The 12,964-nt window shown below is 45.4% G+C and overlaps 5 protein-coding genes across 5 annotated transcripts; all 5 read right to left on the bottom strand.

Moving 5' to 3' along the window:
- Nucleotides 1-57: 57 nt before the first annotated feature.
- Nucleotides 58-2,166, bottom strand: RhiXN_08104 (Retrotransposable element Tf2 protein; the record flags this gene model as incomplete). The annotated part of the gene is made up of 1 exon (XM_043327920.1): nucleotides 58-2,166. The coding sequence occupies one exon, from the start codon at nucleotides 2,164-2,166 to the stop codon at nucleotides 58-60; it is 2,109 nt and encodes a 702-aa protein (XP_043183305.1).
- A 35-nt stretch (nucleotides 2,167-2,201) lies between these two features.
- On the bottom strand, nucleotides 2,202-3,392 carry RhiXN_08103 (Retrotransposon-derived protein PEG10; the record flags this gene model as incomplete). Its single annotated transcript, XM_043327919.1, has 1 exon — nucleotides 2,202-3,392. The coding sequence occupies one exon, from the start codon at nucleotides 3,390-3,392 to the stop codon at nucleotides 2,202-2,204; it is 1,191 nt and encodes a 396-aa protein (XP_043183304.1).
- Nucleotides 3,393-7,002: 3,610 nt separating this feature from the next.
- Nucleotides 7,003-7,603, bottom strand: RhiXN_08102 (Copia protein; the record flags this gene model as incomplete). Its single annotated transcript, XM_043327918.1, has 2 exons — nucleotides 7,003-7,028; nucleotides 7,090-7,603. The coding sequence occupies 2 exons, from the start codon at nucleotides 7,601-7,603 to the stop codon at nucleotides 7,003-7,005; spliced, it is 540 nt and encodes a 179-aa protein (XP_043183303.1).
- Nucleotides 7,604-8,831: 1,228 nt separating this feature from the next.
- RhiXN_08101 (uncharacterized protein) lies at nucleotides 8,832-9,197 on the bottom strand (the record flags this gene model as incomplete). The annotated part of the gene is made up of 2 exons (XM_043327917.1): nucleotides 8,832-9,122; nucleotides 9,186-9,197. The coding sequence occupies 2 exons, from the start codon at nucleotides 9,195-9,197 to the stop codon at nucleotides 8,832-8,834; spliced, it is 303 nt and encodes a 100-aa protein (XP_043183302.1).
- A 1,390-nt stretch (nucleotides 9,198-10,587) lies between these two features.
- Nucleotides 10,588-12,735, bottom strand: RhiXN_08100 (Transposon Ty3-I Gag-Pol polyprotein; the record flags this gene model as incomplete). The annotated part of the gene is made up of 1 exon (XM_043327916.1): nucleotides 10,588-12,735. The coding sequence occupies one exon, from the start codon at nucleotides 12,733-12,735 to the stop codon at nucleotides 10,588-10,590; it is 2,148 nt and encodes a 715-aa protein (XP_043183301.1).
- Between the last annotated feature and the right edge of the window lie 229 nt (nucleotides 12,736-12,964).

Raw genomic sequence — 12,964 nt, 5'->3', positions numbered from 1 at the left:
GGTCCGTTGTTGTCTGGGGTGGCCTACCAGGGGGGAATCATGGAATTCCCTGAGGAGTCAATCCTTGAGGTCTTCTGAGTCTGGGACCACTAGCTTTCCGCAGTACCATAGCAAATCCTCTTCCCAATCATAGTCTTTATAAGCTTTGCAAATAGACGGAGGGGCGTTGTCTGCGTCTTCCGTGAGGAACCTGATGATGGGTTCTAGCAATGGATCTTCCCTGAGTTTGTCACAAATATTTGTGACAATCTCAAGTTCCTCTTCTGACGTGTTTGCAAAAACTTCCAAAGGCAGCATGATTTCTGGTTCTGTAGGAGCATCTACGTAATCCAATCTTCTGGAAAGGGCGTCTGGTTTTCCTGATTGCTTTCCTGGGCAATAATGGATCTCAAAATTGAAATTGCTCAGGAATATGCGCCATCTGGCGTGCCTCTGGTTGAAGGTCCTAGCCTGCATCCAGTATTCCAGGTTCCTGTGATCTGTGAAGACCTGGATTGGCTTGCCTGTTGCTTCCAAGAATATACGCCATTCCTCCAGGGCCTTGATGATGGCTAGAAGTTCCTTGTTGTGGGTGTCATAGTTTGTCTTGGCCCCTGAGAAGGATTTAGACATATAGGCAATTGGATGCAATTGGTTATCTGCCCCTCTTTGACTGAGTATGGCCCCCATTGCTACCCCTGATGCATCTGTTTCAAGGTAATAGGGGAGATTTGGATTGGAGTGGATGAGTACCGGTGCCTTAGTTACCAGTGCCTTAAGTTCCTGGAATGCCTGTTCTTCCGTTATGTCCCACAACCAAGGGGTTTCCTTCTTGGTGAGGTTGTGGAGGGGGCACGCTACCAAGCTGAAATTTGGGATGAAGCGTCTGAGGTAATTGACAAACCCTAGGAAGGCCTGGACCTGTTTGACTGTCTTTGGTGCAGGCCACGTTGTAACGGCTTCAATCTTCTTCTGGTCCATGGAGAAGCCGGCAGGGGAGATAACAATACCAAGGTAATCTACCGTGGTGACATGGAAGTGGCACTTGGATAGTTTACAGAATAGCTGATTCTTCAATAGCCAGGATAGAACCTCCCTGACATGAGATGGGTGTTCCTCAGGTTTTTCTGAGAAGATCAAAATATCATCCAAGTATATAACCACTGTGACGTCAATGAGGTCCCTAAACAAGTCATTCATGAAATGCTGGAAGGCGGCAGGGGCATTGGTAAGGCCAAACGGCATTACCAGATATTTGAATAGCCCATATTTGGTTCTGAACGCTGTTTTCCATTCATCTCCTTCTCTAATCCTGACGTTGTTGTAGCCCCATTGTGGGTCCAGCTTGGTAAATAGTTTTGCATTCCTAAGTTTGGCCATTAAGTCATCTTGCCTGGGAAGAGGGTAGACGTTCTTATGGGTAACGTTGTTGAGCTTCCAATAGTCTACCACAAGTCTCAGAGAACCATCCGCCTTCTTAACAAACATGACAGGGGCGCCTGCTGAGGAAGTGCTGGGACAGATCTTGCCCGTTGCTAATTCCTCATCAATATGTAGTTTAAGCGCCTTGGATTCTGCATCAGTCATGCTGTAGATGGGTCCAGGAGAGAGTTTGGCGTCAGGGATTAGGTCAATGGCAATATCATATTCCCTGTGCGGGGGAAGGACCTTAAATTCCTCTTCTCCAAACACCTTGGCAAATTCATGGTATTCCGTAGGTAAATCTGCAAGGGGGTTGAGATCTGCTTCTTCTTCCAAGGCTATCTGGACTTGGTCTGGGAAGGTGACAGTGCCTAGGTTCCAGTCTATGAGGGGTGACTCCTGAGTGAGCCATGTCATGCCAAGTATGGCGGGTGTGTTCCCAATAGGGCAGACTAAGAAAGGGATGGAGTGTGTATGGCCATTGGCCAAAACTGTGAGATGAACCTGGTGCCAAATACAACTGGTTTGAGAGATTGTACCATCTAACATTCTCACAACTTGTGGGTTTTCAAGTTGGGTTTTTGGGATTTTATATTTCTTGACAATAGAGGGGGATATGAAATTGGAAGTGGCTCCGGAGTCTATGAGGGTTTTGAGAGCTTCTGCCGGGAATTTCTGGACGTGTAGATCAATATATAACAATGGTTTTTTATTTGAATCAAGGCCAAGGGATACAAATTCAACGCAACTATCTATAGTGTCCATTTTGGGAGTCAAGGGCTTGGCAGCGGTCTTTGACTTCAGTCTTTTCCTGATTCAGATTCCTTGGCTACCTTAGCCACCTCTTTGAGGGTTGCCTTCCAACCATTGGGGCATTGCTTGATCCCATGGCCCTTCTGGCCACATTTCATGCATAGCCCTGATGCGCAACGGCGGTCCCTTTCTTCTGGAGTGACGTAGTTAGGGTCTTCTGATAAACAAACCCGTTGAGTGGTGGTGGTGGAAGTGGTGGCCACAGTGGCTGGGGACTTGGCGGACGCCTTCTTTGGGTGGTTCTCCTCATTTTTGCAGTGTATGTTGTCAATTTTTATGGAAGCCGCAAAAATTGCTTCAAGTTTGTTGGGAAAGCTATCCTTGGTTGATAGCAATTCCTTGACTTTCCAGTGGAGGCCCTGCGTGAACTGCGCAATGTAGGTCTCCTCATTCCAGTCCAATTCCGCCATGAGACTGCAGAATTCCGTGATGTACTTGGAGGTTGTGGTGGTTTGGGAGAGCGCCGCAATTTTCCTGGCAGCAGCCTGCTTGGCGTTGGGATCAGCAAAGGCCTCTTTGAATTTGGCCGTTAAGGCCGGGATGGTGGTAGGAGGGTTCCCCTTGCCCTTGATGATTGTCCCAATAATGGGGAGTGCCCAATTGGCAGCCTTGTTGGTCATGTGGTATAGGATCCACACAACCATTTGTTCCTCCTTGTCAAACTGATCACAATGGAGGGCTACCCAAAGCAGCATCTGATCTAGCCACTGGGTGGCCTTACGTCCCCTGGTATCTCCTTTATAGGGTTTGGGGAGGTCCATCTTGGGCCTTTTCACGCTGGACCCTGCGTCAAAGGGGGTGAGGGAGCTGAGGCTCCTAGGCGTGCTGCAAGGCTCTTTTTTGGGAGCTTGCCAGGGTTCCTCCTCTTCTTCCAAGTCAAAGCCAGTCCCTCTGGATGGTCTAAAGGGGGCCTTGAGTCCAGGCCTAACCGTTCCTGGAGTGTGGGTTTCCCCTCCTGAGTGTGTAGGAGGGGTGACAGGCCCAGTCAATGGACCAGGCTGGGCTTGGGGGGCTCCTTGATCCTTGTTGCCAAGTAAGTCGGCGGTCTCCTTGCATATGGCTTTGAGCTCAATGAGCTGTTGGCCTTGGTTGCGGATTTGGTCCTGTAGGGACCCAACTGTGGCTGTGAGGGCTGTGACAGCCTTGAGGAGAGCGCTAATGGTTGGCTCCGGTTCCATTCTTGGCAGGTCTTGCAAAGAGGGAGATGGGCTGCAAGTGGGTGGTTGGGAACAGGATGGAACTGAGTGGCAACTGGAACAACTGGAAGGGCAGGGGTAGGGATGAGGGACGCCAGAGCGTGTAGATGGAATTTCTGAGACGGCGTGGGGGGATAGGTGCCTGATACAGGACTTATGAGCGGTTTTTGTGCAAGGTGTTATTTGCTAACTCCTTGCATCAAGTACCTATCGTTGGACAATCCCTACAGCAAATCAACAGATCTGGCAATTTTGATATGTGCGGGTTTTTTGCAAGTGGGTATTTTGGCTGTCTAGGAGCGCTACTTGCAGAGTTCCGGCAAAACTTGGGTTATGCGGGCAATCAGAGCCTGTCAGCCTTATAGCAATTTGGTACTACATGGGACCAACACTAGTTTGATTATTAATAGCAAAATGCAAGTCCGTTCACGTGATTTCCCTTGTGCTAGTACTGGAGGTCCTCTTGTTGTCAATCAAAGCCTACACAAAGTCAATTTACAATGTTGTACGCCAACTGTAAGGTTGGGTACTTGCTAGTGGGCGGGTGCTTATGGCCGTACTACTACTGACAAAGCTTATCTAACTATCTAACTAGGCTATACTACTGCCACGTAAGGTGGGCTTCTACTAACTACTAGTGACAATGGGGCCTTAGGCCTGGGAGGTGTGATGAGCGCAATAAGGGGGTTAACTTCTGTACTACTGGGGGGGGGGCTGGCTACTTAGCTGGCTGAAGGTCCTCCTCAATGGTATGAGACAAGGTAAAATTGACTTGGGGTTTCCAAGCAATTTTCCTCTTATATTTATACACAAGAGAACTATCTACAGGTGGTCAAAGCTTGTGAGAAAAGAAGTATAGATGTGACAAAGGAAGTGTGCTGTGGGCTGCGCAGAAGCGTGGATTTCTCCTAAGCGCCCTTGGCACGGCATCTCGGCGCGGCATCTCGGCGTAATAAGCGCCGAGATCACGTGATTGAAAAACAAAAGATATAGAGTCCGTAAAAAATAGTAAAATAGTAGAAAAATCGTCCAATTCCAATGGTATCATTTAGGAGGTTATGACAGTAAGGTTGGGTACACGCTAGTGGGCGGGCGCTTGTGGCTGTACTACTACACTTGCTTATGTAAACTAACTAAGTAAGGCTATACTAACAGCGCTTAAGGCACTCTACTTCTATCTACTGTTGACAAGGGGGCTGGAGGCCTGGGAGGTGTGATGAGTGAATATAGGGGGTGAGTGTTATAACCTCCTTACATATACCACTAGAACCGGACAATTTTTCTACTATTTTTACTATTTTTTACGAACTCATTATCTTTTGTTTTTCGATCACGTGATCTCGGCGCTTATTATGCCGAGATGCCGCGCCGAGATGCCGTGCCAAGGGCGCTTAGGAGAAATCCACGCTCCTGCGCAGCCCGCAGCACGCTTCCTTTTCTCACCATGTACTTCCTTTCTCACGCGCACAGACCATGTAGATAGCGCACCTATGTCTATATATACAGCAGGGAAATCACTTGGAAACCCCAAGTCAATTTTACCTTGTCTCATATTCATTGAGGAGGATTAGTCAGCCAGCTAAGTAGCAGGCCCCCAGTAGTACTCAGACGCTCACCACCCCTTAACCTACCACACCTCCAGGCCTAAGGCCCCTTTGCGTTAGTTTAGTAGTAGTAGTCCGCCTTAAGCGGAAGTAGCATAGCCTTGTTAGTTAGATTACCTACGTGTTGCCTGTAGTAGTACGGCCTTAAGCGCCCAACCCCACTAGCGTGTGCCCACCTTACAGTGGTGCACGACAGTGAGCGTCTGAGTACTACTGGGGGCCTGCTACTTAGCTGGCTGATCACCTTCTCTAATGAGTAAGAGACAAGGTAAAATTGACTTGGTGTCTCCAAGCAATTTTCCTGCTGTATATATAGACAAAGCACACTATTTACATGGTCTGTGCACGTGAGAGAAAGAAGTACAGAAGACAAAATGAGAAGCATGCTGCGGGCTGGCAGAAGCGTGGATTTCTCCTAAGCGCCCTTGGCACGGCATCTTGGCGCGGCATCTCGGCATTATAAGCGCCGAGATCACGTGATCAAAAAACATAAGATATCAAGTCCGTAAAAAATACTAAAAATAATAGAAAATTCAGGCAATTCTAATGGTATATGTTAGGAGGTTATAACACTTGTGCTTTCTTGGTGAGTGTTTGATTCAACCTTTCAGCAATGCTGTTTTGTTGGGCTGAATACAGGGCCATAGTTTCCAAAATAGTCCCCCTTTGAGCGGCATGCTCAATCCAGTCTTTATTCACAAATTCCCTACTGTTATCAAAGCAAACTTTCTTAATTTTCTTATCTTTTTGTGTATTTAGTATTGCTTTGAATGATTTATATTTGTTCAATGTTTCATCTTTGGGTCTTAAGAAACCTAAACAAGTAAATTGTGTAGCTACATCCATGAATGATACATAGTACTTGTATTGACCAATTGAAGGAGTTTGGGCCAGTACCCATACATTGGTTACTACTAACTCACCTATATTGGAGACTTTTGTTGCCAATTCTTTGGGGAATGGTTGAGTGTGGGCCTTTGTTTGTGCGCATACATCACATTCAAAGTTAAGTCCAATGGTGTTGTCAGCTATTTCCATACCTTTTACAGCGTTGGTGTTTTTTAGGTGTTGGAGAGCTTGCAGGCCAATGTGCCTGAGAACTTTATGCCAGTTGAACCAAGTTTGACCAGTTTGTTTAACAAGTGCCAGTTCAGTGGGCTTATTGTTTGCATTTTGTTTGTTAATGTGATGTGCATTTATTTTCCACAAATTCCCTTTTGCACATTCTTTGAGCTTTGAACCATAAGTAATACATTCATTGTTTGGTCCATATATTACTAAGCAGTCTCAATCCATTGAAACTTGGAAGCCTTTATCAGTTATCAAAGATAGACTCATAAAGTTCACAGGTGAGCTTGGCACATGAGCTACATTAGTAAGTCTAATGGTAACATACTTGTTTGTCTTGGGGTTACTTAGACATTCAAGTTCTATTGTCCCTCAGCCAATTATTGGCTTGCTTCCAGATATGCCGGATACATATCCAGATGACTTACTATATTTGGAAAATAAGTTCTGGTTGTTCAATATGTGAGTTGTTGTTCTGCTATTGGCTATCCATGAGTTTGTTAGCTTACTAATGATTCCGTATGATTCCTCAATGGTTGAGAATGCGTAGTTGGCTGATGTGGACTTTTCCACAGCTATATGCATTCTTGCATTGTTAAATTGGGTTTTATTTGGTAAGTTTATTCATCTGTTTTGTCCATTACCTTTATTTCCTGATTTGAATGCACCTCCACCAGGGCTTTGGCACTCAGCTATCCAATGGCCAAGTTGTCCACAGTTGTTGCATTTTGACTTAGTCTTATCTGGACCTTTACCATTGGTACATATAGCTCTATTTACAGTTGGTTTATTTGTACTAAAGAATGCCTTTCCATCAGTACCTCTAGTATTCCTATGGTGGGATTCTGCTAATATTTGCAACCTCAAATTGCTGATTTGATTTGCTTGTTTGTTCTTGTTGTCTAGATTGAATTGGAAGTTTACCAATTGCGTAAACGTATCCCAGCTATCAGGTAAGCTTGCAATGAGCATTGTTATCCAATTGACCTCAGTGCATGAGTCCTTACTGATACTGTATATTTGTTGGTACCATCCGCGCATTTGCTGGATGTGTTCCTCAATGTCTTCACCATCAGTCATCCAATGACTGAAGAATTGTCTCTGTAAGTCAATGAGTCCAACAGTACCTTTGACTTGGAATGTGGCTTCTAATGTAGACCAGGCATTGGTGGCAGTTGTACAACCTTGTATGTGTGTAAGTACACTTCTGTCAACTCTTAGTCTTATGTTTGATAGCGCTTTGCGGTCAGCTTTAATCCAAGATGCATATAAGGGGTTATTGCTGTCAACTTCCAAGTCAGGTAAGCGGTTACCTTCATTGTCTTTATGGCCAGTGATTGCAACTTCTACCTTAGGGTTTGGTTTGAGTTTTGATCTGTCTGCGTGTCCATATAAATCAAGGTTGGTGAGTATGTCCTCCATTTGGATATGCCAAACATTATAGTTGTTGGCTCCTTGTAAGGGAGGGATCCAATGCAAACTGCCAGTGCTGCCGGCATTTGCTCCTGAGGGGTCAGTCATAGTGTCTAAGGGTTAGGTTGAGTACTTGGTATGTACATATAAGTTTCTATGTACAAGTAGGCTATAAGCATTCAGGCAGGGCTCATAACCTGTAGAAAGAAGTGAATTGTATATAGAAACAAATATATATTAATGGTTTAACTAATTACAAAGTATGAACAAGAGTGAGAGTTAGAGAGAATAGGATGAGTCATGTTCAGCGAGCCGCACAAGAGATTCATACATGGTTGAAATGCCAGCATCCCAATGTTGTTGAGCTGATTGGCCTGACAGTATTCCGCAAATGTTTGGCAATGGTGTCTGAGTGGGAAGACAACAGAAACATGCCACACTACCTGTCATGCAACCCAACGGTCAACAGATGCAAGCTAGTGAGTTGAGTTGGTGTTACGTGTCTCTATCCATCAGGCGTCTTCACGCCAGACTCCCAGAGTAAGTCTATCTGCGCAGGAGTCTTATACCTACACAGCATGGACATTGTGAGTAGAGTGACTGCATATCAAAACCAGGCTGTCACCCACCTTTGCCTCAATGTTTGACCTTGGTTCATCAGGTACATGGGGACCTGAAAGGAGTACAAGGCATACCAATCTCAGCTTTCTTGACTCCCTGAAAAACTTACTACAGGCAAACGTTCTTATCAACCGCAACAGAGCTCCAAGACTGACCAACTTTGGCTGTGCCAGCTTTTTGAGCACTACACTGCACTTCACGCAAACTAACACTGGTCCAAGCTACTTGGTTAGATGGACAGTAAGCTGGGGCCAAACATTCTCCTGTCGCTGGGTAAACTCACGTGTGTAAGGTTTCACTTATTGTCCACTACTGTAAATACAAACGTCAATGGCAACCATGTTGCCAAGGTAATGACAATCCGTAAAACACTTGATTGTTGTGGTTGAAAGTAAAGACAGTTATCAGAAGATCCCCCCTGGGACCTTATAAGGTCAACGGGGTTTGTACATGAGTAAGCAGAATAAACCAAACGAGAGTATATAGTTAGAAATCAGATACAAACAATAACAAAGACAAAGGTGGGCCAAGGTGGTAAGTTGGGTGAGCATAGCCGATTCAATTATGTAAGGGATATTTGTATAGTAGAGTAAATATACAAATATCTTGCATTCCTTACACTTGCCCTCCAGGTGGCATATAGCCACCTTATTCACTTCCCTCCCTTTCCTCCGTCAGTTTGCTCTCCTCCTTTTCCGTTGTTTTGATCAGATCCTCAACGCATAGAAGATTGCTTGAGTTCAAGCTTCCTTGGGGAGATGCAAGGTTGTTCAGGCTTGATGGTCTTGAGTCCCTTGTTGGCGTCCCGCATCTCAATGTCTGGCCCAAGGTTGGTCCACTTGGCAACGTGGTCAGTGGCATTGCGGACATCTGGGTCGTCTTGGTCACCAACAATGGCTGGCTTGGCTCCTGCGTTGCTACCAGGTGAGGGCTTGTCCTTGTCCTCTCCAATGCTGGATTTGGGAGCCTCAACAGTACGTAGTGTCTCAAAGTTGCCTTGTTCCCCCTGTTATGGAATGACTAATTTAGACATATGCGCCCCTAATTGCCAATAGTGAATAGTGCGAACTGGAGTAATCATACTTGCTTTATCCAAATATGGGCATGAATATTACTATATTTGGAAACTGGCGGTGCTACAAGACCTTTTATACTTTATTTCCTCATTGCGCTTGCATATATACACGTCTGATTATGCGAAGTGGTCATAATATTATTTCTATCATTTATAGCATTTTTTGTATCATGCATTTATATGTAGGAACGGTACTTATAGACCATAGAACAAGTGCAAGTAAGCATGCAAGCGCCAGCGCTTAGTAATTGCAAATAAGCGCCAAAGGTCGGCGGGGCGCGCCGACGCCGATATCTCGGTGGGAAATAGGCATATTACTATGCGGACAAATACCAATAGGTCGGAGGCTCCGGCATCTCAGTTCCTAAAAAGGAATCGTCTGATTCTGAGCCAAATTGATGGAGATACTAACCATTTAAGTTTCTAGCTTTTTCTATGAGATCCTACCTTGCCTCAAGGTTATTTTTAGCATTCACACTAATGTAATTTAGTCATGTATGCTCTAGAACATTCTGTAAATAGCCTTGAGTCTATCCCACTAGGACTTATTGGGACTAATTGGTCTTTATGTATCAAATAGCTCAGACTGTACCTCTCATGTAACTTCCTCTTTTGTACATCATGTATATAGTTATTTGTTCTCCCTCTGGGGTATATAAACCCCCTGAGGGAGACCCTTTGAATACAACCTTCTTTTCATCCCATTCTTACCCCTTGTGTGAACTTGAAGATCTATTAGATCTTCTTAGCTTAGTTTAGAGTGTCTTATTTCGCTTTCTTAGCCTCTTAAGCTCACTGAACTTAACCTGTAAGGTATCTCGGCGCATATAGCCTCTAGCAAGGTCCCAACAGATACTGGGTAGCTAGGAAAGGCTCTAGGGCGGCCCTGAACCTCTTGAGTAAATCAGTTGGGAGAGTTTAAGGCCTTGAGAGTGGCATATACACCTTAACTGAGTGCAATCTCAGTCAAATAAATTACTAACAAATCCAGATAAATTATAGTAGGTAACTAAGACTCAGTACTAACTTTCATACTATAGGTATAAGCATAACCAACCACCTGCATCTGCAGTAATTGCTTGATTACTTGTTAAGTGTAGGGATCACCCTGATTACTAACCTAATTTACCCTTATATAGCTAGTCTATTGCCTTTTGTATCCATAGATAACTGATCTATTAATCACTTTATTATATTCTATATATAATTACATAGTCATAAAACCCTACTCTATAACACCCCTGACCGTTGCCCAGTGCTCCTCAATCCCCAGTATGAGGTTGTCAATTGCCCTCTCTGTCAACTCTGGCATCTGGGGCATGGGATACGCCTGCCTGATCAGCTCCTGGGGGTAGTTTGCGTTCCCAATCCTGGGTTTGTCTTCTATCCTTAGTGCTCAAAGCGCAATACGGGACATGTCTTCCATGATGTCCCACTCCCTGTCTATGACCCGCTGGTGAGTCCTCTTCACGTGTTTGCTTAGAGTCGTGGTTACTGATATGACGTTCTTGACCAAGAGAATTGCCTGCAATACCTTCCTTGCCAGCTTGTTGACTTGCAGTCCAACCGTCCCTGCCTGGGTTGGTTCTGTCGCTGGTCTCCTTGGATGATTTGCCGGTCCCCTCTTGACCGGATCCAGTAGGGTTGTAGGGACTGGATTGGGTACGCGCTTGTTTTCTTCCTGTTTGCGTTCTTTGTCCATGCTTGGTTGAGGTACTTCTTCCTTGTACGGTGGATCCATTGCTGGACCGGGAGGCTGACGTGCTTCTGGTAGGTGATTGGCTGCAATTCCTAGCATTAGGTTGAGTGCATTGCTGTTTAAGGCGTCTTCCTGTAGATGACCCTTGGTAAGTCTGCTCTCTTGGTTGTGCACGCAATGGCCCATTGGTACTGACGCCAATAATACCTTTGTACAGGACCATCTGACCTCTCCCAACATGCAGGGACCTGGCCATGTTTGGCCTCCCAAACTGTCCTTGCCTTCCCCTATGGGGGGGTGGGGCGTTTCTTGCCCTAACGGTTTTGAGGCTGGTCTGGGCCACCGTGTTGAGCAGCCGTAGTAAACCTGCATCAACTTGTTTGTTGGGCCCTGGGTTGTACGCTGGTGGTGCATCCCGCCGCCGTTCTTGGTTGCAACTGCGGCGTCTTTGCCAGCCGTAGTACATTTTGTAGATAGAGTCAAATGTGATAATAAAGGATCTAGTCTTAAGCAATGAGGTATGGTGCTGATGACTGGTTGAGGTTCCCATATTGCTTCCTTAAGTACCCCTACGCTTGCGCATTTGAGGGTTTCAGACCCACTATTGCTAAGCTCATCATACAGTACTTCCCTGTCTTCTTTCCACAGTAGCTCTTTAGTGCGGCTGATTCCTAAAGCTTCAAAATATTGTCTTAGGGCCTCAAGGTGCCGTACCATGTGGTATGATTCCCAGGTACAGTCTCCCAATTGCCATACTATCTCAAACATTGCGTTATTCCCCTTGCTGCAATGTCCACCTATCCGCTCAACCACCCATTCATCATCATTGGCTTCTAAGGAGGCTATCTGCTTGTAGTTCCTTCCTGGGAAGCAACAATCCTCATATGGTACATGTGGTTTCAGTAGCAACGCGTGGAATATTGGCTTCATTCCTCTTTGCTTCAAGTTGTTGGGCAACTCTACGTGGTAAGTGGCCCCTTCCTTGACCACACCATCTATTCTTACTGGCCCAATCCATTGCGCCAATAGCTTGTGTGGTTTCCCCAGCGGCACTCTCATGTTCTTGGTACTAACATATACTAAGTTGTTGGTCTTAAACGGTGAAGGTCTTCTATGCCTGTTAGCTTTGACCATCTGACTTATTTGCAAACCAATGATGGCATTGTGTGCTATCATTAGTGCGTATTTGATGTTGCGGGCTGCATTGCGTACCCTGTACATGTCAGTATTGGTTGGCACTAATATTGGATGTGGGGTTTGTCCATAATTCAGTGCAAATGGACTGAACCCAGTGGTCTCCAATCTAGCTGAGTTTACTGCAAACTCAATACTAGGTAATTTGGTTGCCCAGTCTCTCAACACTGGGTTTATGCACACGCGTATCAGCGCCAGTATTGTGCGTATGAGTCTTTTGGTCTGCCCGTCCGTCTGTGGGTGGAACACCAACAACAGTCTCAGTTTGGTACCTAATAGTTCATAGAGCGTCTTCCAGAAGATCAATGTAAATAACTTGTCTCTATTGCTAATGATGATCTTGGGTACCCCATGCAGCCTAAAGATGTTTGCGTGAAATACCTTGGCCATGTTGCGGGCCGTGTAGTCCAACCTTGTTGGTATCAAGTGCGCCATGCACGTAAGGTGGTTGATTACCACGCATACCATGTTGAATTTACCCAGTAGGGTTGCAGATTCTGTTAATGGTCCCAGGAAATCAACGCCAATCTGTGCCCACGGGTATTTGGGTACCAGTAATGGTTTCAGCAGCCCGTACGGCTTCTGAGTCAACTTCTTGGATGATGCGCAAGACATGCATGCTGCACAGAATTTCTCCACATCTTTAGCCATATTTTTCCAATATAGACTTTCCCTCATATATGCGTATGTCTTCTTGTATCCTAGGTGTGACACTATCAAGTGCGCATGTGATATCAGTAGCGTCCATATGTGCCATTCCCCAACCATGGTGTCTGGGACGCATAGGTACGTCCTGCTGTGTTCTGTGAAATATAGTAAATTGTTGCGTAGCTTGAATTGAGCAAAACACAATGGTTCATTCACTATTCTTGCGTAATCC

The sequence above is a fragment of the Rhizoctonia solani genome, chromosome 9, assembly GCF_016906535.1.
Source record: "Rhizoctonia solani chromosome 9, complete sequence".
In the NCBI taxonomy this organism is placed as follows: Eukaryota; Fungi; Basidiomycota; class Agaricomycetes; order Cantharellales; family Ceratobasidiaceae; genus Rhizoctonia; species Rhizoctonia solani.
Note: the sequence above shows the minus strand (reverse complement) of the source record. Positions and strands in the feature narration are given on the sequence as shown.